At 40.0% G+C, this 27,838-nt stretch overlaps 1 protein-coding gene across 1 annotated transcript in view; it reads left to right on the forward strand.

The window, feature by feature from the left end:
- The first annotated feature begins 3,012 nt into the window (after window positions 1-3,012).
- KIF13B (kinesin family member 13B) overlaps window positions 3,013-27,838 on the forward strand; it is a 165,063-nt gene continuing 140,237 nt past the window's right edge. Inside the window, exons 1-2 of the mRNA XM_053910793.1 lie at window positions 3,013-3,168; window positions 20,048-20,141. Coding sequence (XP_053766768.1) covers window positions 3,114-3,168; window positions 20,048-20,141 — 149 coding nt within the window. The 5' untranslated portion in view covers window positions 3,013-3,113. The remainder of the gene's footprint in view (window positions 3,169-20,047; window positions 20,142-27,838) is intronic.

Consider the following 27,838-nt stretch of genomic DNA (forward strand, 5'->3'; position numbering starts at 1 on the left):
GTTCTGTCGATGACGATCTCATGAAAAGGGGGCACATGTTTTCCTCAGCCTGTGTGGGGAGCGTCAGAAACTGAAGGGTGCGCAAAGCAACAAAAAGTAAACTAGACATCAGTTTTAGAATAAGTAGATTTGCAAAATGTCAGGACAAAAAAAGAGACAAGAAACTTCTTGTCGATACAGCTAAAATTCAACGTTATATAGACCTACAATAGCCTGGATGTCTTGAATGTAGTATCTACACCATAAATGCTACACCGATGTCTTAAGCATTTGCTTTACCTAAGATCTAAGGGAGTTACTTATTTACCAGTTTTCTCTTCTTTCTCTCAGTTGAACAGAGAGAAAGCAAGACTTCCCCTTTCACCTGGTGGAGTCTGTCACACCCCCAGACGCAGGGGCTGGCAGCTTTCCAGTCACCTGGCGTGAAAGCCCCTGAGCTCCTGGGTGCAGGTTGTAACTGGCATCTCAGCCCTTTCACAGGATTCCCTCAGAATCTTGTCTCCTCACCTTTATTGCAGAAGTCGAAAGAGAGAGACTAGTGTGAATAGAAGTCCAAAGGGACAATAGCCCACAGGGGTTTTTCCTCTACAGTCCCTTAACAGTTTCTTCCAATCAGGTGTTTCCAGGGCTATTTAACTGGTTTTGGAACTTTAGAGAAAGTCCTCACCTCTTCCCTATTATATGCCCCCTCCTTCAGCCCCTTAGGGGCTTTCTCCTGTCTGAAATTTGAGCTTAAATTTAAACACAGTGTTCCCATAGAAACTGTGTAGCTTCTCTTTTTCGGCCTGCCTTGCTTCTGTTTAAAGCTAGATTCACGCTATCATCAGAGCACGGAGAGAGAGAGAGGGAGGGAGAGAGAGGGAGGGGAAAGGGAATGGATGCCCAGGACCCACAACATCAATTATCGTGTGCATTAGTTTTTAAAGACTTTACTTGGTAAAATGAAATAGCAGTTCTTACTTGGTTCTCCTTATTTTATTTGTTTACTTTACTGGGCTGTGGAAAATCACAAGACTTGATGTCCTAACACTTACCGCTTCTCTAGCTGAGAAGGCTCTCCTAAAACCTCAGAGGAAGTGCCTCTAAGAAAGAAATCCCCTTCTTTTGAAGAGGGCCTGCTAGCAAGGGTAGCATTTTCTATTTTTAACCTTTTTCTTAAAAATTGAGGTAGAGTTGATATATAACAATAGTTTCAGGTATACAACATAATGATTCTATACTAACCTTTTAAAATCGTGGTAAAATATACATGGCATAAATTTACCATTTTAATCATTTTTTGATGTATAGTTCAGTGACATTAAGTGCACTCCCTTTGCTGTGCAGCCATCACAACCATCAGCTCCAGAACTTTTCCATCTTGCCAAACTGAAACTCTGTATCCTTTAAACACTAATTCTCCATTCCTCCACCCCTGCCCCACCTTGGCAACCACCATTCTGCTTTCTGTCTCTATGAATTTCACTACTCTAGGTACCTCATAAAAGAGGAATCATACAGGATTTGTTTTTACGTGTCTGGATTATTTAATTTAGTGTAATGTCTTCAAGGTTTATCCATATTGCGGTATGTATCAAACTTCCATTCCTTTTAAGGGTGTTTTTAACCTTTTTGACAATTCAGCTTTTATTGAAGCTGTTTGAACAGAGGGATGCTTGGTAAATCGGCAAGTCTTAACCAACTTTCTGTATTTATTCATCTGGTTCTGAGTTCTGCACTATCATGTAAACATATCCAAGCAGGTGTCATAAACCCATGGTATCTAGACAGGTGAGTGGTGCAGCAGACTGAAGGGGGCTAGGGTGAACTGTAGAGACCTGCCTCTTACAGTGGTGGCCACTGCTCATCAAGTCCAATTCATATTTCCAATATGTAATTAGGCCCAGTATTGCATGTAAAAATCTACTGATTTTCGTGCATTGGACAATACTGTTGAGCAAGCAGAACTCATTTGCAGGCCAGATCTTTTAACAGTCTCTGCTACGGCTTTTTAAAAAAACCAAATGCATCCTGGACAGTGTGCCTCAGTTGGTTGGAGCGTCATCCAGGAGACCAAAAAGTTGCGGGTTGCACTCCTGGTCAGGGCGCATGCGTAGGTTGTGGTTCCGTCCCTGCTCAATGTGCGGGTAGGAGAGGCAACCGACCAATGTTTCTCTCTCACACTGATGTTTCTCCCTCTCTTCTCCTGTCTATAGAATCAATAAGCATGTCCTCCAGTGAGGATTAAAACTTTTATTTTGAGCTGTTAGATACTTCCCATCTTAAGACAGTCAGACATGTCTGAATTAAAAACAAACGGACAAACAAAAATCAAAATTCAACCGAGTATATTGGACATCCAAGTGACCGGTGAACTGGGCAGCATCACATCTAGCAACCAGAAGGGAGCTCTGAGTTGCACAAAATGGAAAGATTTTAAAGGAAGAAGGGTGAGAGGAGGGAACTATTAGACAACTTTTGGTGTGGGGGGGTAGGGGGTAGGGACTTCTTTTCAGGAAAAGAAGAGGAAGGGTTTTTATTATGTAGATTGCCCCTTCTTTCTACGAGGTCGGAGGTCCGGGAGTGGAGTGGTATATACGATACTGTATACTATAAAGACTTCCAGAAGAGGTAGCTTTTGACTTGTCTTGAAGGATGATTTCGGTAAACAAGGCCTGGAGGGCAATCTAAGTAGAGGAAATAATTTGAGGCAGAAATCAAACACTAAGTTGGCAGGTAATGAGTCTGAAGAGGTTGCATGGTCTCCAATTCCAATTATTTAATAGTATGTTCTTAGGTGAGGCACCAGCTCATTGACAGCTTAGGAGGATAAGAATGGTACAGAAGCAGAGCGGCATTCACAAGGTCTCCTGTGACCCGAGCGTCCGGAGTTCTCCCCGCACGCCCCCTCCACCGCCACCTACCTGACCACGACTACCTTCTAGGACTACAAGTCCCATCATGCAGCGGGGTCTCCCCGGGAGCCCCGCGGGACGCCCCGCCCCCCAACAGGACCCGCCCCAAGCCCCGCCCCTCCTGCCGCAGCCCCCTACCGCCCGGTCAGCCCCGAGGAGTTGCCCGGTGGCCACGGCAGACGGAAGCCGAGCAAGAATCTCGGCAGAGGCGGCGGCAGGATGGGAGACTCCAAAGTGAAAGTGGCCGTCCGGATCCGGCCCATGAACCGAAGAGGTGAGCACGGAGCCCGCGCGGGGCCGCGGCAGAGAAGGCGGCAGGTGCCTGGTGCGCCCCTTCGCGGCGGCCGCCGTGTGGGGTCCAGCCGCCCCGCCCCTCCCCTGGAGTCCGCATCCGGGCTGGAGCGCGGCCCGCGCACCCCGAAACCTTGTCCCTCCACCCCCGCCCCGCCTGTGCGGGACGCCCCTCCCCTCGTCTGCACTGCGTCCCAGGGCGCTACGGGCCCCACATCCCGGTCCGCTGCCCCTTCCGCCGGCGCGCCCTACCCGCCCCAGAGCCCTTTCGCCCTCTCGCCCTCCCCTGCCCTTCCAGGAGGGCGCCCGAGTCTCTCTCCCGCCCGGGCTCTCTTCCTCCTTCCCCCACCATTCCCCCTTGACCCTTGCCTCGCGGACTCCCCGCTGTCTCCTCGCCAGCTGTCAGTGCTGCCCCCGCCCCTTGGGTCCTCACCGGTCCGGCCTGGCCGGTACAGCCAGTGACCCCGAAACCCCACGTCACCAGCCCAGCCGCCCTAAACCTGCACTTTGGTGACCCGCGGCAGGAAAAATGGCAGGGAATTTGGTTTACTCCTCCTGAGAGAGAACTCAAGTGCAAAAATTTCTCCTGTTGCTTTTTCACTTTATTTCCTTTAATGTGGACGATCATAAGGAGTTGTAAATAACTTTGATTGACGTTGGGTAAAAGAGATTCCTCCCTACCCCCACTTTTTTGACTATTGAGAAAGTTTTGTTTTTGCTTTAAGTCATATTGGTCATCTCTCAACAATAAATAGTTTTAAGTGCCAAGATTCTTGTGAAACTGTATCTTTCAGACATTCTCTTCATTCTGCAGGGAGGGTCGAGAAAGCAGATAAACCAAGTACATTTTAAATCCTCTTTAGACAGTCAGATAGACTGGAGAGAACCCCAAATGGCAGTTGAAGGAGAAGGTGGGCTGTGTTTTGGCATCTTTATTTAAATTCACTTTAAGTTTTTTACCGTCACAGTGATTAAGAAAACTTAAAAAAACGAAGCCACATAAAACATAGCTGATCTGAGATTTGATTATGATTAACTAGTGTGGGTGAGTTACTTTAAATGAGATAATATATTTGAAAACCCTTTCTGTATAAGGTTATATTATTGGGGGTCACTGTTATAATCCCAGGAGATGACTTTTCAAAAGATTCTTAGCTAATCAGAATCATTTGTAAATACCATAGTCATGTGCTATGTCAGCGATTTTCAACCCGTGTGCCTCAAGAATTTTTGAAACCTGCAGTACCTGACTGTTTAGTCAGGGGCACTGACCCCTTTTCCCTTAGATTGTCAAATAAAAATATGACAACAGCCAACACAACAATAGCCATCAGGTGTGAATTAATCAAAATTATACCTATTTTTTGGTGTGCTGTAGAATTCTGGTCATTAGTTTACGCATGCCGTGAGATTAAAAAGGTTGAAAATCTCTGTTCTAAGTTGTTCTTGCCACTTCTTTGTTCATTATATCAAGTGTTACTTAAGTTTATGTAGAGGTTATGCGTTGTTTTCCTGTGTTCCTTTTCTTTGCTGCCTTTTGTATATAGTGAGGCATACAGATCAACCAGTTAAGATATACTTTGTTGGTTTGTTCTTTTGGGAGTTGGTTTATCTCTTATCTTGGAGTTCTGTCTTCTTTTGGAATTGGCGATTCCTTCTGTCCTTGCTAGGTCAGCTTAAGGATGATAGGTGACAAAGAAGAATTTTTCCCTAAGAACTTAAACTAGTTTAGCCTTGGCCTCACTAGTTCGATGCTCGGACAGAGTGAAAGAACTTGGAGGAACTCTGAAAGTTTTGAAAAGCGTCTGTTCTTCGGTGTTCAGGAAAATTCACCTTAAGTTTATTACCATCGCAGTGATTAGGACAACTTTAAAAAATTAAAAAACAAGCCACAGAAAACATAACTGATCTGGGATTTGATTCTGAAAGGATGATTTTTAGCACATTCTTCAAATTTCTTTTTCATAAAAATATCTTGGATATGTCAGTGCTAAAAAGAAGCAGTTAACCAACCACCACAAAAGACCTATCTCAGATGGAATCCTTCCTCTCCTCCCACCATGGGTTTCAGTTTTTGAGGGGAAGTTCTATCCTTTTTTCTTATAAATTGTCATTAATTAGGATGCAATAATTATCAATATCGGAGTTCGGAGGGATGCATAGAATTGTAATTTTAGCTAAGGAATGGATGTTAGCTTTTCCTTTGGCCGAATGCATTTTAAACTTAAGGTTTAGACATAGATCCATTACTTGGCAAATAGAAATGCATTTGTGGTAAACTGCCTCATTCGTTTAGTGCCGTTTCGTACACAGCCTTGTATTTCCTGAAAGCACATGGACTATTGGTTGTATTTCTAGTTTGTCATGAAGTAGTTGTTTACATAAATCTAGAGGTTGCTATGGGACACAGTGTAGTGAAATCCTAAAGCCAGTGATGTTTAAGAGTGGGGGAGAAACATTCACGTGAGAGAGAAACGTGGATGGGCTGCCTCTTGTATGCGCCCCATCTGGGGACTGAACCTGCCACCTGGGCATGTGCCTTGACTGGGAATTGAACCAGCGACCTTTTCCTTCGCAGGATGACGCCCAACCAACTGAGCAGCACGAGTCAGGGCTGAAGTTTGTTTAAAAGGGCTAAACCCAAACCATATTCATTTCCAATAATTTTGAAAAGGGTCATATCGCTTTGACCAGTTACTACTTTTGGGAAAATTAATGTATTAACTAATAACATATAATTATGACAGATAGGAAATAAAATAAACTTTTAGTCGTAATTGTTTCTCTCTTAATATATTAGTGCAGGAATCAAACTTAGAAATCTCTCTTCACAGATAAGAATGAGGTGGGAATGGATTACTGGGATGATGCACTTTTGCTGTATAGACTTTGATATTTGGAATTACATCAGCTACTGTTTGAAATTTGCAAGAAGCTTTTAGTGAACTATTAAGTTCTTCACGTGATTCAGCATCTGCTGTGCTTAGGTGTTAAGGTAGCTAGTTGGTTTATTATTTCTCATTTATCATGAAAGTAAGAGTGTTTCTTTCAGTCATTTTTGCTAAATTAGAGTTGCAATGGCTACCATATGCTTTTGTCTGGAATATTTTTCTTGTTGCATATTTTAACATTGCTAACAAAACAAAAAATATAAAGGAAAAAGTCTCTGACATCCTTCCATTTTGACAATTCATATTCTCACTTTCTTGTTTCCATTCTGCTTTGTGTTCACGTGCACGTGTAATGTTGCACAGTTTTAATTTTGCTTTTGTGCATCTGAAATATGAACTGAAGCTAAGGAAAAAGGGGTAAACTTGTGTTGTCGTGAGCTCTCCAAGTTCTGCTTACAGATACTGTTTGTCGTTTATGTTATGTTTCAGGCTTGTACAACTCACCAGGTAACTCTGGTTGTGTTCTTCTATCTACTGTAAAGAACACCAATTCATACATAATTAATCAATCTAATTATTAAATGAACTGCAAGTTTTACAAGCATAATTGATGGTACTGCTTAGATCAGTGGATGCTTTCCTGTTTAGGAATTCGTAAAGTTCCTGTTTAGGAGCTTTAGGTGGTTTAAAAATATTAGATATTTATTGAGTGTCTTCTCTGTGCCTAGCTTATAGTAGATATTATGGGATCTTATTACCTTTCCTCAAGGGGCTTCCCATGTTTAAATATGTATGAGATCAACTACCAAAATAAATAAATCTATATAAAAAGTATTTGGAAAATGCCTATGCTGTCTACCTGGCATGGTGAAATCAGAAATTACACTAGAAGTTTAGTTAGAAAAGCAGTGAAATGGGTTATTGCAGGTGTTAGTAAGTATGGGCAATATATATTTACTTCAATAGGCATTTCTCAGGGTTTACTCTGCATTTTACAATCCTGATGCCGTGAAAGTCACAAAGAAGAATGTAGTATCTAGTAGAAGTCATTGTATAAGTAAATCACTGTCTGGTATCTCAGTGGAAAGACTATATTACATAGCTATTAAAAGTGATGAAAAATAAAACCATTTAACAGGGAAGACTGTTTTCTGTGTTAGAAGTAAAAGCAGAATGTAATATGGTATGTGTAACTGTACTAAATTTGCTATTATGGTAATCTATTCAATCTACTGTTCAGTCTACTGTGATGACTACTATTTTATAAAAATGGAAACAGGAATGGGCAAGGGCTAGAAAGAAACGTGAAAAAATGAGATTGATTGTTTTTTGGGGGAGAATTTTATTTCCTAAAAACTTCTGGTGTTGTCTAGTATTGTAGTTTTCAGTTTTTTAAAAGTGTGTTTTATGGCTCTTGCTCGTGAGGAAATGACTGTCATGTGAAAAGATAAGATTTAAAGGTAAACACCCCTAGCAGATTGCTAGGTGATTCAGTGCCAGGTGAGTGATAGGGAAATGCAGGAGTTTGGAGGAATGAAAGATCCCTGGAAGGGGAGGGTTAGGGAATGCTTCCCTGGGGAGGGAGGACTTTGAACTTGGAGGAGGGAGCTTATGAGAGGAATGGGTGCAAGGAGGAGGCAGGGAACGGCCTTGGTTCTTGGAGGAGGAAGTATGGCCTGAGAGCAAAGGCACAGAAACAGGAATGAACGAGGCAAGTTTAGACAGCAGAGACAAGCTTAGCCTGTCAGAGAGAGGGCTCTCTGAAGTTGACTAGAGAAGGATGAGTGCGATTAAAAAGTCAGGGCAAAATTACAGGAAGCCCTGATGCCAGCTGGGCCCAGAAGTCTGCATTTAGGGTAGCTGGTCCATGTGCTCTAATTTAGCTTGTTTTAGAGCTTTGTGTGGGTCTCGGACACAAACACGAAGGAGAAAGATTGCCAGATCTCAGGGCAGATTGCAATCCTGGGTAGATGACTGATTCAGGACATGCTGGGCAGCGTGTAAGAGCATGGTGGAAATGAAGCCACGTGAATGGCTTCAGTCAAAACCAAGTGAGCCGTCGTGTGTCAAAAGACAAGGCAAAACTGAAGTTGCTTTCATATCTTGGCTGTTGTACACAGTGCTGCTGTGACCATAGGGATGCATATATCTTTTCGAATTAGAGTTTTGGATGTCTTGGGATAAATATCCAGAAGTGGAATTGCTGGGTCATGAGGTAGCTCTATTTTTAACTTTTTGAGGAACTCTATACTGTTTTCCGTAGTGGCCGCACCTATGTACAATCCCCCTAACAGTGCATGAGGATTCCCTTTTCAGATCAGTCAAAGAAAGACAAATACCACTTGATTTCACTCACATGTAGAATCTAAAAAACAAAATAAACTAACAAAGACAACGGAAAACAAACATAGTTGCTGGGAGGGAGAGGAGTTGCAGGGGGTGGGGGGCAGTTACTGGGTGAAAAAGGTAAAGGGATTAAGAAGTACAAATTGGCACTCATAAAAGTAGTCCTGGGGATGTAAAGTACAGAATGGGCAATATAGTCAATAATATTGTAATAATTACACAGTATATGGCATCAGGTGGCTACTTAACTTCTCCGGGAGATCACTTTGTAATTATATGTGTGTCTAATCACTATGCTGTACACCTGAAACTAATATATTGGATGTCGACTATAATTGAAAAAATTTAAGAGTTAAAAAACAAGGTGAAACTGAGGAAGTAGGAGGAAGTTTAGAAGGCCCGCAGTCCGTGAAGAAACAAGTAATCCTTAGGAAATGAAGGAGCAGGGTTGCAGAGTTTGAAACAGGAAGGTGTTTTTGACCCTGAGGCCGGTCAGTGGTGGCAGTTTAGCCTTTTCAGAGAGAACTGATGTTAGAGTTAAAGATGACTGTGGATGGAAATTTCTGACATGTTTTCTAAAACAGAAGATACTTGTTTTACTAGCAGCTGCTTGATACGCTAACGGAATGAGACACACGTCTATTACAACATTCTTTTGTTTCCACCCTCTGATGACTGAAATGGGAAATTATCCACATTAGGGCCAGAGGCTTTTGGAGAAGAAAGTACAATTTTATAAAATAAAATAATATAAAAATTTGTTTGAATTGGCATTTACTCTTACCTCACCTCCATAAAACAATGACTAATGTATAGCTTTTTCAATTTTTAAGTTCTGAAGATGGAAGAAACCACTGACAAAACTACTCATTAAGCAGATGAATTGAGATGCTTGTTGAGGGGAAATAGATTTATTATTGATCCTTATGCTTGCTGACCAAATCTCCTTGTGTAGAGCACGTTTTTAAAAACCTTGGCAGTGTAATCTGTGGGGAAGTGTGCGAGGCTAACTGGTCTCTGAGACACAGTCCATGGATTAATTGGGACTGGGCTTTAACTCTCCAAAGCTGTAAACATCGTTAAAAGATGGTATTGATTAGCTCATTAAATTTAATGCAGGTTGATTGAAGAAAAAATAATAGCTACTTTTTGAGAGCTTCTGTTTGTGAACTATAGAGTTAGGTGCTTTTTATTAGTTATTTTATTCTTCAAAAAAAAACCCTTTAAAAACAGTAGCTATAGAATTTCTATTGAAGAGAATTCTCAAAGAGGTTAACTACCCAGAATTACAAAACCACTATTTTAGAGCTTAAATTTCACCTACTTTGCCATTAAAGTCTGTACTTTTACTATTATATTGGAGATGATGATCATTTATATATTTTTTTAATTTATAGATTTTAGAGAGAGAGAGGGAGGAAGGGAGAGAGAGAAATACCAATTTTTGTTGTTCCACATATTTATGCATTCATCGGTTGATTCTTTTATATGCCCTGGCCAGGGATTGAACCCACAACCTTGGCTTCAATGCTTTAACCAACTGAGCTACCTGGCTAGGAAGGACATGATGATTTCTAAGAGGATTTTGCATTCCTGAATTTACATAATTTTCAAAGGTGTGCAGGATACACAAGCATATGATCTTTGCCCAAAGGAGCTCACTGCCTTGTTAGTAATAAGAGATGCACGGGTGGGTCAGTTATAAGAGTATATGCACACACGCCATGATGACAACACATTGCGAGTTAAAGAAATGGGAGGGGGCCTTCAGAATGATGAGGAATGAGCTGAAGACAATGGGCGGGGAGGAAGTTAAGGCATTTGGGGTGCACAAGAGGAATTGTAGGAATTAGCAAACATGGATGTAGGCATTAGCAAGATATTTGCAAGAACAGCGAAGAGATTAGATGTAAAAATTCAGACAGCAGGAAGGAGACAGTATGTGTGTAATTAACGTTACTGAGAGGTAACTGTGTGCTGACATGATCCCCGGCACTGAATTAGATTATTTCAGTTAATCCTCACAACAATGCTAGGAAGGATTAATACTGTAATTCCATTTTACAGATGAGAAAACGGGAATTTAAGCAAGTGTAACAACTTGCCCCAAATCATGTAACTACCAAGTGGAGAAACTGGCAGTTGGAACCTAGGCAGTTCAACTCCAGAGCTCAAGCCCTTGAATTCTGCGCTTTCTTGGAAAAGTTGGAGGAATACAGGGAGTGAGGGATGAGAAGCGTGATGCAAGTCACCTTTACTGAAGTAGAGAGGTTTATGGTGTGTAGACAGATAGGAAGTTATTCAAGTGAGGTACAGGAGATTAAGAAGGGTGTCCTGGTTTGAGGAGTACAGTGACTGTTGGTTTTGAATAGAGCAGTGGCACTGTTAAAGTGATGCTTTAGGAAGATAAATTACTCTGTGTGTCTTTACTGTGCCCACAAACTAATAAGTTAACTTGCTACTGTTTCACGGATGCTGGTAGAAGACATGGGACTTCTGGGTCCAAGACTTACTGATGGCCCAGCAAGCGGCATGAACAGTTCCCATGGCCTGCAGATTCCACAGGGCTGATGTGGAGGAGCCCAGGCGGATGCTGTGCCGGCAGTGGATTTGTGTTGTGTCTGAGGAATACCGAGCTTGGAGAATCCATTGCTGTAAGGTGGTGAGGAAGCCTGCTCTTTGCCCTGAAGGAAGAACTAGTCCTGCAAAGTTACTGGCGGCAAGCGTATCTCCAAGAGATGGGCTGAGTAAAGAGCTTCTGTGGCTTTGCATTCTAGATTTATCCAGATAGAACGTGTCAAGGTGAAATTTAAAAAATCTAGGAAGACTTCAAAGCTTCTGATTAAGATGACTAAGTGAATGAATGCTGGTGCCATTCATTACCTGACATCAGAAGTACAGGAGAAGCCGGTTTTATGGTGGAGGAACGGAAAATGATGAGTTCTATTTTTGGATATTCCAGAGTATTCAGTCAGTGCTTATGTGGTGCATGTACCACACCTATAACTACAAGTAAAATATAAGTGCACACCAGAAGAAACTCAACAGACGTGTTGACCTTTAGGTGTCTGCAGTTCAGCCAAGTCTGAATGGATCTAGACGGCTATTGTATATGGGAGTCTGAAACAAAGGGACTGGACGTCCATGTAGATTTGGGAGTCATTACTGTAAAGAAGATAGAACACCTAAGTAAGGTATGTTTTTTATTTGGAAGGAGAACACAGAGGCCAAGAAGAAAGACATAAGGAGAAGCAGGTGAAAAGTAATGTGGAAGTTATTACAGGGGGGGAAATGTGTCCCTAAAAAGGTCAGTAAGTCAGATATCACAGGAGGAGCACGTATGATAACACTGAATTGTCATCAGTGGATCTGGCTTGATGGCGGTCAGTGGTAATTTTCAGGAGAATAATTTTGACTGACTGAATGAATGAGTCTCGGCGTGCTGGTAGTGAGCTGAGAAATAGTGGGCATGCCAGCATGGAGGCAGTGAGCTACATGAAGATTCTTTCAAGAGGCCCCACGTAAAAGGGAAGGGTAAAGAGTGGTATCCAGCAGTGTAGTTAGGAGCAGGCCATTTATTTTTTAAGTCTGGGAGATGTTTGAGCTTTGTTAGATAAAGAAAGAGCCAAAAATTTGAGACTGTTGGAGAAAAAAATTTCCAGGAGGGAAATTTTTGCAGTATGAGTGGAAGAGGATAATTTTATAATGGGAAAGCCCTGGAGTGCTTAACTTTCTTGAGGTAGAGTGTGAGAATGTTAATTAAGAGTAAAAAGAGTCGGGTTGGCTGAGATCTTCAGAGTCATGAGTGTTGTAGAAATGTGGTTGAAGGATTCTAACCATATTTTATATCTGTTGAGTGCAGTGGGGTCATTCCTTCTAACATTTTTTAAAGATTGAATTCCCATCAAAAGCATACAATTCAGTGGCTTCTAGTGTATTTGCAGAGTTGTGCAACCATCAGCGCTGTCCAGTTCCAGGGCATTTTCATCATCCCAAAGGGAGACCCTCTCCCGTTAGCAGTCACTCTTCACCCACCCCCTACTCCAATACCCTCCGCATCCTCCCAGCCCCTGGCAGCCACTAATGTGCTTCAAATCTCTATGGATTTGCCGAGTCTGGGCATTTCATATGAATGAAATCACACAATATGTGGACTTTCGTATCTGATTTCTTTCACGTGACGTATTTAGGGCTTATCCATGTTGTAGTGTGAATCGATCCTTCATTCCTTTTTAAAGCTGAATCATATTCTGTGATGTGAATATGTTGTATTTTGTTTGCCCATTCATTAGTTGATAGGCACTTGCTTTGTGTCCACTTTTTGGTTATTATGAGTAATACGGCTATGAACATTTGTATATAAGTTTGTGTAGATGTACCTTTCCATTTCTCTTAGGTATGTGTATCCATAGAAGTGGAATTGCTGGGTCATATAGTAACTCTAACTTGCAAGGAACTGTTAAAGTGTTTTCCAAAGTGACTGTGCCATTTTACAATCTCACCGTAACATATGAAGGTGCCAGTTTCTGCATGTTCATACCAGCACTTGCTGTTTTCCCTCTTTTTATTATTGCCTTCCCAGCGGGCGTGAAGTGGCCTCGCACTGTGGTTTTGATTTGCGTTTCCCCGATGTCTAGTGCTGTTGAGCACCATATCATGTGTTTATTAGCCATTTGTATATCTTGGGAGAGATCTCTCTTCAAACCCTATTTTTGAAATTGGATTGTCTTTTTATTATTGAGTTGTGAGGGCTCTTTATACATTCTAGATATCAGTGTCTTACCAGATACATGATTTGCAAATGTTTTCTTGATTTTTGTGGGTTGCCTTCTCATTCTCTTAATGGTGTCCTTTGAAGTACAAAGTTTTTCATTTTGATGTGGTCCAGTCTAGTGTATCTGTTTTTCCTTCTGTTGCTTATGCTTTTGATGTTGTGTCTGAGAAACCATTCCCTAACCCAAGGTCATGTGGATTTTTGCATGTGTGTACTTTGAAGGGTTTTATAATTTTAGTTCTTACATTTAGGTCATCTGGAGTTAATTTGTGAATGTGGTGTGAGGTAGAGGTCCGTTTGAATGTGGATGTCCGCTTGTCACAAAACCATTTGTTGAAAAGATTATACTTTTCCCATTGGATTACCTTGGCATCCTTGTTGAAAATCAGTTGGCCATAAATTTGACATTATATTTCTGGACTCTCAGTTCTGTAACATTGACTTACTTGTCTATCCTATACCACACTGTCTGGATTACTGGAGCTTTGTAGTGAGTTTGGAATTGGTGAATGTAGTCTTTCTCTTCTTCTTTTTCAAGATAGTTTTGGCTATCCTGGTTTTGCCTTGTAAGTTTTTCAATACCTATTTCCTAACCCCGTAAAGTTGATTAGTTTTTTGAATGTACACATTTTATATTTTGGGCCACATATTTTAATTATTTTCATACTATAAACTCTATTTCCCTTATCAGCTGTCCTGTCTTGGGTCTTCCCTCATTCCTCAGTCTTTTCTTTAGTCATATTAGAGCTTATATTTTTATCTCTTATTTATTGAATAGATTCTCATGTTCACTGGTAAAAACATAAAATTAGGCTATTAGGATATTTTATATATCTCTTACCAGCAAGCAAACCACCAGTTTGCTTTTTACCTACGTGGCATCACATAATTTTGTTCTTCCCTGGGTCAGTGGGCCTTAACGGGATGCTAAATAAGCAGGTTATAAGTATAGTAAGTAAGTATAAGTCATACTCCCTATGCTGCCAATAATGTCACATTCCACTTGGGAAAACGAGGCCTTTATGCATGAAATATTAACGATGAATATTTTATTTATATGAGCATGCATAGACATATAAAAGTGTTAGGCATGTGACACAAATTAGTTGAAAATAGAACCATATATTATAGCATGCAAAGTTTACAGTTTAATTAGAATGTGAGTCTTACAAATAAGTTACTCTTTTCCTTTGAAAAATTGTGAACTTAACAGTAAGTTACAGTTAGCTCTTTAGGAACGTGACTGGTAGGAAAAGGGAGGTACATTTATATTTCTGAGTGGGTTTGTTTTGGAAAGAATTATTAATTTTCTGGGGAGTTAGAAAAGCAGATTACTAAACAGGCAGCTCAGTTACTTTGTCCACATTTTGAGTGATGCCTGTTTTCAGACGGAACATGAGCTTTATGGAGGGCGTCTCCCGGTCCTGCCCGTCGTTCACTATGATGTCACTGGGGGACAAGCCACAGCTGATTTATGCATTGAAGAAAGACTTGTTTCAATTATTGCTAATTTGGCAAGGTGACTAATTGCTGGCTGAGTAAGCTGTACTGTCAGCTGAACATATTTTAATATTCAACTTGAGGATCTTGACCTAGAAAGGGATCCTGTTTGGGAAATAATATGGCATCTTTAATGTTAGTGAAGTTTTCTTTTTCTTTGTTTTCAGGACTCGTGGATACCTCAAAGCATTCATGGTTCTGAGTGCTATAAATAAAACTTGGTTAGTCATGACATGAACTTAAAGTACTACTTGACTTTAACGTGACTCTGGTTTTTTATTGGTTTCCAGACATAGTACAAATTAAATCTCAATCTCATTATTTTAGACTTCACTAGGAATGAACTGTTGTCCATGTGTTACTTATTATAATAACGATGAGTATTTGGTGCTGTTTTTTTATTGTGGTAAAGTGTATATAGCATAAAACTTAGCATCTTAAACCATTTTTAAGTGTACAGTTCAGTGGCATTAAGTACACTCACGTTGCTGTGCAGCCATCGCCACTTTTCAGCTCTAGAACTTTTGTATCTTGCAAAACGGAAAACTGCTTCCTGTGGACCATCAACTCCCCATCACCCCTTCAGCCCAGCCCCTGGCACCCGGCTCCCTGACTCTGAATCTGACTGCTGGGCACCGTGGACAAGCGGACTCATACAATGCTTGTCTTTTGGTGACTGTTTATTACACTTAGCATAATGTCTTTAAGGTTCATCTGTGTTTTAGCAGAATTATGTTCCCTTTTAAGGTTGAATAATAGTCCGTTAAATGTATACCCACATCTTGTTTACCATTTATTCATCAGTATTCAGTTGGGTTGCTTCCACCTTTAGGCTTTTGTGAATAATGATGATATGAACATGAGTGTACTTCATTGCTATTTTTGTAAAGGCAGTGAATAGCGGCTAATCCTTATCTTTTTAATCTAAGTATTGTTCTAAATGAAGAGAAAGATGTTTATCTTTTGGAGTTTGGTGTTTTATTAAAATTTTTTTTAAATTCAGATTAAATTTAAGACTTAAATTTGTTACTGCTGTTTAATCACTGCTTTGCTTGTGATTAGCCATGTAAAGCAAGAAGTTTTTCATGGAGAGAGTGACATATGTAGAATCTTGTCGCAGTATAATTTAATTCAACCAGTTAGTAGCATTTGATGGTACACTAGCTATAGCATTTTGTATTAAAATGCTTGTCATATACCTGAGCCTTAGACCCTCTTCAAATCTAACTCATTTATTTGCTTGGGTGTGTGTCCTAGACATTCCACCCATATTCTAAACAGTCTTGTGAAAAGCCTTCTTTTAATATCTATGTGTCAATCAACAGAGCTGGGGTGGGGATTTTGTTTGGTAATTAAAATTGAGCTAATAAAGCAGTAAAGATAGTTGTTTACATTTTAAAGGCCACCTTTGATGTAAGTTAGATGTAGGGATACTTATAAGTATTACATTTTTTTTTAATCCTCACTGAGGACATGCTTATTGATTTTAGAGAAAGAGAAGGGTGAGGAGGGAGAGAGAGAGGGAGAGAAACATTGATTGGTTGCTTATGTACTTGCCTCAGTTGGGGACAGAACCTAGGCACATGCCCTGTGACTCTTCAGTTTATGGGATGATGCTCCAGCCAACTGAGCCACACTAGCCAGGGCAAGTATTGCATTCTTGAGGGCAAAATGAATTTAGGTTGGATATTATTAGTTATTAGGCAATTCTTTGTATTATATAGGGTTTTCCATGGATTGGTTCCTTTTTCATGTCTTTTTTTTAAAATTTTCTCTTTGTTTATATTTTTTTAAAGATTTTATTTATTTATTTTTAGAGAGAGGGAGAAAGAAAGGGAAAGAAACATCAATGTGTGGTTGCTTCTCGTGTGCCTCCTACTGGGGACCTGGCCCGCAACCTAGGCATGTGCCCTGACTGGGAATTGAACCGGCGACCCTTTGGTTCGCAGGTTGGTGCTCAGTCCACTGAGCCACACCAGCCAGGGCCCTTTTTCACGTCATTTAATGCTTACAAATTATTAGTTTTATCTGATGAAGTCATGAAGGGGAGGAGAAAAGACCTGTGAAGAAGATAGGGGAAAAGCATACAAATATTGAAGAAAAAATGTTTGGATCGCTCCTCAATTCCAGATCATTTGAAATGAAGGCAGAGCACTACTTGGGGAGGGCGGTACTTGATTTGTGGTTTTTCAGGCATGCACTCGAGATGTGTACTTATGTATACAGAACTATACATGCAGCTCCTCTGCTCAGACCAAACGTTCTTGCAAGAAACTAATAACCAACCTTGTGGTGAATGGTGAGATAGATTGAGTCACAGTACAGTTTCCGGAGAGTTGATAATGCGTTTGTTATAATACAGATTCGACTGTAAGGGGCCAGCCGATACAGTTTGTTGAGCTCTGGACCTAAGGAAAAGGAGGAAGTAAAATTGCATGTTTGAAAAGTTTTTGCAGTGTGGCTGAGACTTTCTTGCTGCATTTCTGGTGTGGTCTAGAGAGGATTTAAACACAAAGCATTAGAGTTTATGGTAGTTGACTAAGTGGGACATATGCTGCTTGATGGCTGGTCTTCCACACCTAGGTAGAACAGCTGTGAGGCTTCCCTTTCAGTTCTCTTTGCCAGAAAAATGTACTGGCTAAAAAGAAAGACCACTAATTATTTTTGTACTTCTAGGTTATATCTTTGAGAACCAATGTAGAATAACTGATACAACAAAAGCTGAGTTGTGGCAGGCACAAGAGGGGAATTTTTATTTATTTTTGGCATTTGCCTCAGTTATATAAGTTTAAAACCGCAACAACAAAAAGAAATGACATTTCCTAGCAGTGTAAGTACTTTAAAGTTATACTGGTAGTATGACATCTGGCCTACGTTCTGTGAGAAGTACAAAATGACTCCAGCGTAGTACAGTTCCTTTCTCAGATAATGTCTTTGGGTAGTGGGTATAAGGCAAACAGAAACAGTTTCATACGTCAGGTCAGAAAAATGTAAGACTGTAACAATATGAGAACATAAACATCGCCTATATGTTTTTTAAAAAAAGCTTTGTTGAGATATAATTTACATGTTATCCAATCAACCAATTCAGTGGTTTTTATTATGCTTATTCCGAGTGTGCAAATGTCAGCATAATCAATTTCAGTACAGGGTCATCATCCCCAACAGAAAACCATACCTCCTAGCAGTCACTCCCGAGCCCTCGGCAATAACGAGTCTGTTTTCTGTCTCTATTTGCCTGTTGTGGAAATTTGGAATAAGTGGAATCATACTATATATGGTCTCTTGGGACTGGCTTCTTTACTTAGCACAGGCTTCATCCATGTTATAGTATGGATCGGTACTTATGTAATTGCCACATACAGTTCCATTTTATGGCTCTCCACTTTCATCCATTGATTAGTTGATGGACGGTTGGGGCTTTTCCACTTTTTGGCCGTTATGAATAGACATAAAATAATGCTATGAACATTCATTTACAAACTTCTGTGTGGACAAGGGTTATCATTTCCCTTGGGTGTATATCTAGGAGTGGGAATTGCCGGGTCTTAGGCTAACTCTGTGTTTAACTTTTGAGACTGCCAGATCCCGTGGGTGTTGCTGGGTCATATGCTAACTCTGTGTTTAAATTTTGAGGGTCTGCCAGGCCGTTTTCCAAAGCGACTGCACCATTTTACGTTCCCACCAGTAATATAGGAAGGTTCCAGTTTCTCCACATCCTTGCCAATACTTGTTATTCTCTGTCTTTTTGACTATAGTTTTGTTAGTGGTGTGAAGTGCTATTTCACTGTGGTTTTGATTTGCATTTCCCCGGTGTCTAATGATGTTGAGCATCTTTTCTTGTGCTTATTGGCCATTTTTGTTTCTTTTTTGAAGAGATGTCTATTAGATCCTTTGCCCATTTAAAAATTAGATTATTTTTTTTTATTATTGAGTTGTAAGAGTTCTTTCTATTTTCCAATGCAAGTCCCTATCAGAGATATGATTTACAGACAGTTTCTTGATTGTGTGGGTTGTCTTTTTTGTTCTTGTTGTGTGGGAGGGTTATCTTTTTACTCTCTTGGTGCACATCAGGAAGCACAGACATTTTTCATTTTGATGTGGTCCAATTTATCTGTTTTTTCTTTTGTTTCTTGTGCTTTTGGTAAGAACCATTACCAAACTGCAAGTCATGTGGCTTTACCCTTATGCTTTCTTCAGAGAGTTTGATAGTTTTAGCGCTTACACATGTATGTCTATGATCTGTTGGAGTTAATTTTTGAGTGTGGTGTTAGGAAGGGCTCTGACTTCATTCTTTTGCACATGGGTATCCAGTTATACCAGCACCGTTTGTTGAAGAGACCATACTTTCCCCATTAGATTGTCTTTGCACCATTGTCAAATCATTTGGCTGTAAATGTGACTGTATTTCTGGAGTCTCTGTTCCATTGATCTGTCTGTCTGTCCTTCTGTCCTTATGTTAGTATCACATTGTCTTGATTACTGTAGTTTTGTAGTAAGTTTGAAATTGGTGAATAAAGCCTTTCTACTTTGCTTTTCTTTTTCAAGATTGTTTTGGCTATTCTGGATCTCATGCATTTTCATATAGATTTGAGGAGCAGCTTGTTAATTTTTTGGGGGGGGAACCAGCTGTGATTTTGATAGGGATTGCCTTGAATCTTCTAGACCACTCTGGGGATTATTACCATCTTGATGGTATTAAGTCTGTCAGTTCATGAACATAAATGTCCTTCCAGTTGTTTGTCTTTATTTCTTTGAACAGTGTTTTAGAATTTTCAGTGTACATGTCTTACACTTCTTTTAATTTTTTCCTTTAGTATTTAAATCTTTTTGATGTTATTATCAATGGGATTGTTTTCTTAACTTTATTTCTGGATTTTTCATTGCTAGTGAATAGAAACACTACTGGTTTTTGTATTTCGATCTTATGTTCTACCACCTTGCAAAACTTACTTATTTCGGTAGTTTTTTAGTGGAGTCCTTAGGATTTTCTGTACACAAGATCATATCATCTGCCAATAGACATGCTTTTACTTCTTTCCAATCTGGATGCCTTCGATTTGTTTTTCTTGCCTGACTGCCCTGACCAGAGCTTCCAGTGCGATACTGAATAGCAGTAATAGACATCCTTCTCTTATTCCTGACGTTACGGGGTAAGCCGGGCAGTCTTTCACCACTAAGGTCAGTGTTAGCTGCAGTTCCTTGTAGATGATCTTTATCAGGTTGAGGAAGTTTCCTTGTGTTCCTAGTTTGAGTGTGTTTCTCATGAAAGAGTGTTGGATTTTTGTCAAGTGCTTTTTCTGAAATAAATTACTTTAAAATGACTATTTTTCCTTTTTTTTTATCTGCAGAAATTGACTTGCATACCAAATGTGTGGTGGATGTAGATGCAAACAAGGTTATTCTTAATCCTGTAAATACTAATCTTTCCAAAGGAGATGCCCGGTAAGTTGAGAAACAGTGTTATGATCAATGGATTTTTAAATGACTGAAATTCACAGTGGCTATTGAACTGAGTTCATCTTCGCAAATACTGAATGCTTGCTGTGTAGAGACATACTGCTGTCCGGTCGCAGAGATGAGATGAGTCTCTCTGTAATATGGAACGACTAAGTGCCAGAATGCGTTGTTTTAGATTATACGAGAAGCTCAGAGAAGAGGGCTTAGATTAGATGGTGAAGTAACTGAGGAAGGCTCTTTGGAGGAGTCAGTACAGGCTGCAGGATTAAGTAAGATGTAAATGGGAAGAAGTGGGGCAGAAGGGAAGGCTTGTAGGTTGTGCCTGCTTGGGTTGCTTTTACTTCTGCCAGTTTGAATCCTATATGTCAGTCAGCCCATTTCAAGTGCTGCCTTCTACCCGAAGGCATTCCTGCCAGCCTCCCTTAGTGATTCTTTTTTAGATTCCTGTACTCCATAATCTCTACGGCCCAATTCAATTATTATGTATTGTTTTGGATTGTTCATTGTAGCTCTCCAGTAGAAGTTGAGGCCTTAGAGGGAAGGGACTCTCTGTCAGGGTTTGGGGGCGATACTTGAGTATCACTTTCAGATTTGGACCATAGTATGAACAAGAGGGAGGGCAAGAAGATGTAAAGAAAGTGAATTTGAGGAAGAAGGAATTGATTAATTAGTTTTATCTCAGTAAATGGAGGGAAATTAGTTTAATGAAATAAACTGGGATCAGATTATAGAAGACCTTGAAAGCAGATTAGGAAATTTGGCCTGTATGGGTAAGATGTCACCTTTGACCCTATTTGAATATTGTGATTAAGGAAGTGGATCAGGAGAAGTTGTCAGTTGGGAATGTAGGGAACGGGTCAAAGTGGGGAAGGACTGGCTCTTTTATAGAGATTAGCTCTATCAGAGATGTTTTGGGACTGATCCCAGAAGTGGAGAGCACAAATTAGAGAGACAGTGCCTGCTGTGATGCTTTGCACAAAGTAGGGACTTCGTAAGTACTTGGAGAAACAATGTTGTATGTAGAGACACATACACCATGAATGTTCTTTGGAGTTGAGTTGAACCGAGTTGACAAAAGCACTCAACTCGGAGTCCGAACAAAACTAATTCTATCTGAAATAGAATTCTTACTTAACTGTGTTATTGTAGCTATTTTTAACTTTCTTGAGTCTCACCTGTGTGATGCCTGCTTTACCTGTCTCATAGAGGTGTTTTCTGGAGATCAAATTAGTGATTATTGTTCAAGTGCTTTGTAAAGTGTTTTATGAGTGGCCAGCTTTATTGTTACTGACGGGGAGATAGTTCTTCAGCATCTCTAGCATTTGGGCACCATCAGATATGCTGTTAGTAGAGTGTGAAGGGTGTAGATGTGTCAAAAATGATCCTGGGATTTTGAGGTTGCTAATTGAATGACCTATTGTCCTAAGTATTAATTGAAATCATTAATTTTGGGGGCTGTTTATTGCTCTTCAACTTTTTAATCTTTAGACTATAGCTTTATTTGGAAATGTGGGCACCGCTGAAAAAACTTGGCAATAGCTTATGGTAGAAGGAGTTTGGGCTTTATACATAGACTGACAATAGATTTCAGTTCTGGCTTCGCCAGTTGCTAGCATGGTTCCTTACCTGTGTCCCTTACTTATAAAGTATTAGTTTTCTATGGCAGCATAACCAGTTACCTCAGAAGTCTAGTGGCTTCAACCACAGTCATTCATTATTTTATGGTTTCTGTGCATCAGGAATTCAGACAGGGCACAGTGGGACTTGTCTCTGCTCCATGCTGTCTGGGGCCTCACCGGAAGACCTGAAGGCTGGGGCTGCAGTCATCTGGACAAGGCTCGGTCACCCAGGTCTGGTAGTTGATGCTACTTGTTGGTTGAAGATGTCACTGGGAGAGTGGGCAGAACAACCTACTCACAGTCTGGTGGCGGGTTTCAAGAACAGGCATCTCGGAGAAAGTGAGAAAGCCAGGTGGACGCAGTATTGTTTTTAATGTCCTAACCTTGAGTGTCCTACAGCGTCACTTCTGTCACATTTCCCTGCTCAAGGCTGATACGAAGCTACATGGTTTTAGGAAGAGGAAACAGACTCATCTCTCAATGCACAATAGGAGCTTCATTGTCTCATAAAAAAAAACAGTTGGGACGGGATACGTATTGATGTGTTACCTTTGGAAAACAGTCTACCACAAGTATATCATAGCATCTACCTGGTAAGGTTGCTGTGACAATAAAAAAAGAAGCACATAGAAGCTAAAAAAGAAAGGTTTTCTTTTGAGATCATTAAATCTTGGGGACTTGTGAAAGAATTAAATAGCACTTTCTGGTTCCGTAGAATGTCTCCCATGACTCTGTTCCCCCCACGTGCTGAAGGTTCAAATTGGGTGTCATGGAGTACCGTCTGATAAAAGCAGTGACAACTCCCAGTAAGGCCAATACGTAATGGGCTTCTGTGAAGTAGTGTTAAGAAGCACGGCTTTTTGTAAAAGACAGCTTTTTATTGAAGTATATAACATACATGTAGAAAAGGCGTATGTAACCTGCTGGATTTTTGTTATAGGGTGTGCTTGTTAAACATGCCCTGTAACAAGCACCCAGATAAGAAAACAAGAACATTACTAGTATGACAAAAGACCACCTCATGAGAAGCGCTTTTTCCTTTAATCTAATATCAAGGTCAAAAGAAAAAAATGGAAATTTTGAAATGGAGCGGTTCATTTCATTAAATTTGAGGAAAAACAAGAAAGCACAAATTAAAATACTATTTTATATGATATGAGATTAAATATAGTTCAGCTTATAGAACGACTGACTGATCCATGAAACAAGTTATTTTATATAAAGCTAGAGAGCCAGGGATTTGAAATTAACATGTAAGTGATTTGAGTCAGTTTGAGTCACTAGTCAGAAAGGCTCAAGTTAAATTTTTTCTTTAAAAGCCATAATATCTTTGCTTTTACAATAGTATCCAGTTCTACTAATCTAAAACTGTGACTAACTTTGTTTATTTTTAAAGATTTTATTTATTTATTTTGGAGAGATGGGAATGGAGGGAGAAAAACAGCAATGTGTGAGAGATACTTGGCCTGCAGCCCAGGCATGTGCCCTGATCGGAAATCGGACTGACGACCGTTCAGTTCGCAGGCTGGTACTCAATCTACTGAGCCACACCAGCCAGGGCTAAAACTGTGACTAATATATATATATATAACTCAACAACTGAAGTTAGTATATGCTGAAAATGAACATACATTTTAAAACAATTGTTTATATATTTTTTTCTGATTAATTTTGCATTAACTTAAAGTTTTATAATTTGATGCTTATGCACATTAAAACTGATAGAAACCATGGTTAAATGAATAGGTAAACCATTTCCAATTCAACAGCTAAATCATGGGGGATTTGGGAAACATTTTTGCTATGATATATAGGGAATTTCAAAACTGTTTTGAAAAATGAGATGCTTAAAATTCAGAAAATTGAATAGTAAAGGGCTAATGGTATTAAAAATGCTGACTTTGGAGCCAGATATCCTGGATTTAATCGCAACCACACCACTTCACATGTGTGCTGTGGGGCCCTTAGCCTCAGTTTATTCATCTGGAAGGTGGAGGTTACAATAGTACCTGCATGTACATTGTTGTGAGGATTAAACAAGTTAAATTATGTAAAATTTCAGTGCCTATTTATTTATAATGAACCTTATATAAATGTTCGCTACTATTTTAGCATTACCATTATTGTTATTATGCCCTGTATTTAAGTTATAGTCCATGGTATGTTTAATGAGCTAGACTATAACTTCATAAAGGAAGTAAAAAATTTTTAAACCAACATGTATTCAATTCAGTACTAATACATGCCTATCAAGAAATTACCTAGCTTGCCCTGGCTGGTATATCTCAGTGGATTGAGTGCCAGCCTGTGAACCAGATGGTCGCCAGTTCGATTTCCAGTCAGGGCACGTGCCTGGGTTGCGGGTCAGGTCCCCGGTAGGGGGGCATGCAAGAGGCAACCACACATTGATGTTTCTTGCCTTCTCTTTTTCCCTCCCTTCCTTTCTCTCTAAAAATAAATAAAATAAAATCTTTAAAAAAAAGAAATTACCTAGCCCTATAAAAATTGCAGCTTTGCAAAGTCAGAAATTTTATTTTCTCTAGTTTGCCCAGTGTTGATGGGGCAGGGCTCTTAGGGACTAACATGCCATCTGTTAGAGAGATAGGGCCCTTTATTTTATGTTTATAGTGAATGAAATATTAATCCTTGCAATCTGCGCTTCTCTTCTTAGTATCAACTAACTTGGGAAACCAGGTCAAAATATTGCTAGTGAACATGGGTAAGAACAAAGGGACGTTTTATCAAATATGGAAAAGATTAAAGATGAACTCTTTCTATTCCACAGCATGCGATTTGAACACTCTAGTGACTAAAATATACCACCAGATCGGTCTTTTTCTTATACGTATAGTACTGGATACACTCTGGTAGATTTGCTCTATTTATTTCCTCATGCGACACTGCTTATACCACTAGTACAACTAAATGTCTTTTTGGAATTACCTCTTTGTCCTGCATCAGATTAGTTTTCTACATTGGTCTTTGAGGTTTCATTGCAACATATGTACAATCATCTTTTAAATGACCAAATTGTTAACTATTCTTAGTAGATTTCTACAAATGTAATTTTCAGTGTGTGATTCTTAGCATTTAGGAGTATTTTCATTCCCTTTTGAACTAATTACAATAGTACCATAATGTATAACAGTCCCCTTTTAAATAACAAAATAAATCTTTAAGCCTTATTTTGTTCGAATTATATTTTAAAACGTATTAGCATTTTATTCTGTACTAAAATGTTAATACTAGTTAGTCTATCACCATGGTAGGATAAAATGGTTTCTTTTTTTTAACTTTATTTTTTTCCTTTCTATTGAATTTGTTGGGGTGACACTGGTTAACAAAATTTCCAGTTTCAAGTGCACATTCTACAATACAGCATCTGTAGACTGCATTGTGTGTTCGCTACCCCAGGTCAGGTCTCCGTCCATCGCCATCAACCCTCCTTCCCCTCTCCCTCTGCAAAGGTAGCGTGTGTCCCTTCTTCTGGGATTCCTTGACTACAGGAGGTCACGTGACCAGACCTATCTTTGTGAGTGCCTAAAGGGAAAGATTTCAAAATAGTTCCTTAGGCTAAGTTTTATCTCCTGCCTTTTGCCTCATTCCTTCCTCTACCCGCCAAACAGGCCTTTCCTGCTAACTCAGACCAAAAGGTTGATTAAGATACTTAAAATGTTTTCAAAGGGAGTAAGGTGTGATTTCCCATGGAGAATGGCTGCCTCCACTTTATGAAAGTTTTGTTATAAAAGTTATGTATAGGTGAGTTTGGAAGGCTTTTCCCATAGGAACCAATAGTTGTTTCTAGTAAAAACACTTCTATTAAAATGACTAGTTTGGCTCACAACTCATATAATCACATTTTTTATATTTTGGTCTGCAGCAGAAGTGCTTCATAGCTACTTCCCGTTTCGTCACACATAATATTAAAAAGATGTGTATGTTGAGATTGAATAAGATTAATAAGTTTTACCCCTTATTGAGGACATTTTGAAGTGAAAAGGACTTTGTGTTTTTGGTGCAGGGTGTGGTGATAAAGAATGGGACGACTACCAAAAACTGGTATACTTTAGTGTCCCTGTGCCAAGGGTGTCAGCAGTTTTACCTACCATTGTTTTTCACCATTAATGCAAATATCAACACAGTGAAAAGGCAAATTTCTCAGTATTATGAAAATAGTTTTGACCTCAGGACCCCTCAGGAGTTCTTAGACCATAATTTGAGAACCACATTTAGGGGTTAATCTAATTCACAAACTTTAAGAGGTGAGTGGGGATCTTTGTTTATTTTTAAACCACTTTACCAAGATATACATGCCATATAATTCATTCCTTTAAAGTGAACAGTTCAGTGGTTTTTTAATGTTGATCCTGCCAAAGAAAATACCTGTTGAGAAGGGCTCCTGGTGGCTGTCTGGGCTCAAATTAAAAAACAAAAACAAAAACCAGAGCCTAGCAGCCATTGCTGAACAGGGCTTCTCACTCAAGCTGTGCTTAGGGAGAAACCTGCACTGAACTGCCTACTTCCACACTGAACCACCTCCCTGCTGCTTGAGCCAGCCCACGTATAGGAGTTCCTGGAATCGCATTTCAGCCAATAGGGCTGAGACTCTCCCTGTCCAATCAGAACTGCATAGCTATATCCTCATTGGCATCCTCAATGACCAATCAGAGCAGCTCCATTTTGACCAATCAGAACAGTGCATTTTGGATAAATGAAACTGAGGATTTGGAGTTCTCATTTGCATGAGAACAAGCCAATCAGGGACCAGGGACAGGGACTTTTTTTTCCAAAAAATTTTTATGGATTGATTTTAGAGGGAGGGAGACAGGGAGAGAGTGGGGAGGAGGGGTGAGGGATGGAGGGGCGGGGAGGGAGAGATTGAGATTTCTTCCTGCATTTTGCACTTGTTGGTGCATTCATTGGTTGGTTCTTGTGTGTGCTCTGAAGAGGGATGGGACCAGCAACCTTGGTGTGTCAGGATGGCACTCTAACCAACTGAGTTACATGGTCTGGGGACTTTTCTCTGTCAGCTCCCTTCTGGGTCAGGGGAGCACACTTTCCCCTTCCATCGAAGACTGCGTTTTTCCAGGTTGGAACTGAGACACCAAAGATGTCTCAGCTCAGCAGAGTAGAGTGGAGCGGTCATGGCGTCCCAGACCAGACTGACCAGAGCAGAGCAGAACTGACTAGCCAGAGAGGGGTCAAGGACCACCTCATCCTGTGGGTCACCTCTCAGCAGTGCTTTCCACACCTGTGCTGTTTTCTAATTGGAAGGTAACACCATTGAGCTATTTGCTCTGAATAAAGACTCCTCTTTCACCGTGCCCCAAATTGGGGCTCCTGTTGGCTTTTGAATTGGCACCAACAACCACTGGTTGACATGTATTTACCAACTCATGCAAGAACACCCTTACCTAATTTTATGACATTTTAATCACCCTATTAATCTACTTTCTGTCCCCATAAATTTGAGATTTGCCTATTCTGAACATTTCATATAAATACAATTATACAATTTGTGGTCTTCTGTAATTGGCTTCTTCTACTTAGCATAATGTTTTTGAGGGTTACCTTTGTTGTAGCATTTATCAGTACATTCCTTTTTTATGGAAGATGTTTCATTTTATGCTGTTTTGTTTATTCATTCCTCAGGTGTTGGATACTTGGGTTGTTTCCACAGCTGTGAACATTCGTGTAAAAGTCTTTGTGTGGACAGGTTTCCTTTTCCCTTAGGTACATATCTAGGAGTGGAATTGCTGTGTTATACGGTAACTCTGTGCTTAACATTTTGAGTAACTGCCAGCTTGTTTCCCAAAGCAGCTGCACCATTTTATATTCCCACCATCAGTGTATGAGCATTCCAATTTCTTGTGCTTTTAAAGAACTCATTTGCTGTAAGGAAAATGGAGGTGACCCTGACTAATTGCAGATTGCACACCCCTGCCTGAAGGGGTGAATTCAAGTTACAACTAAAAACCAAAACAAAACCTTGTGCGGTCCAAACAAAACAGGGGGCCAGGTTCAGTCCTTGGCTACTGATTTGGAACCCCAGGTTTTAGTTTA

Source organism: Desmodus rotundus, chromosome 9 (genome assembly GCF_022682495.2).
Source record: "Desmodus rotundus isolate HL8 chromosome 9, HLdesRot8A.1, whole genome shotgun sequence".
In the NCBI taxonomy this organism is placed as follows: domain Eukaryota; kingdom Metazoa; phylum Chordata; class Mammalia; order Chiroptera; family Phyllostomidae; genus Desmodus; species Desmodus rotundus.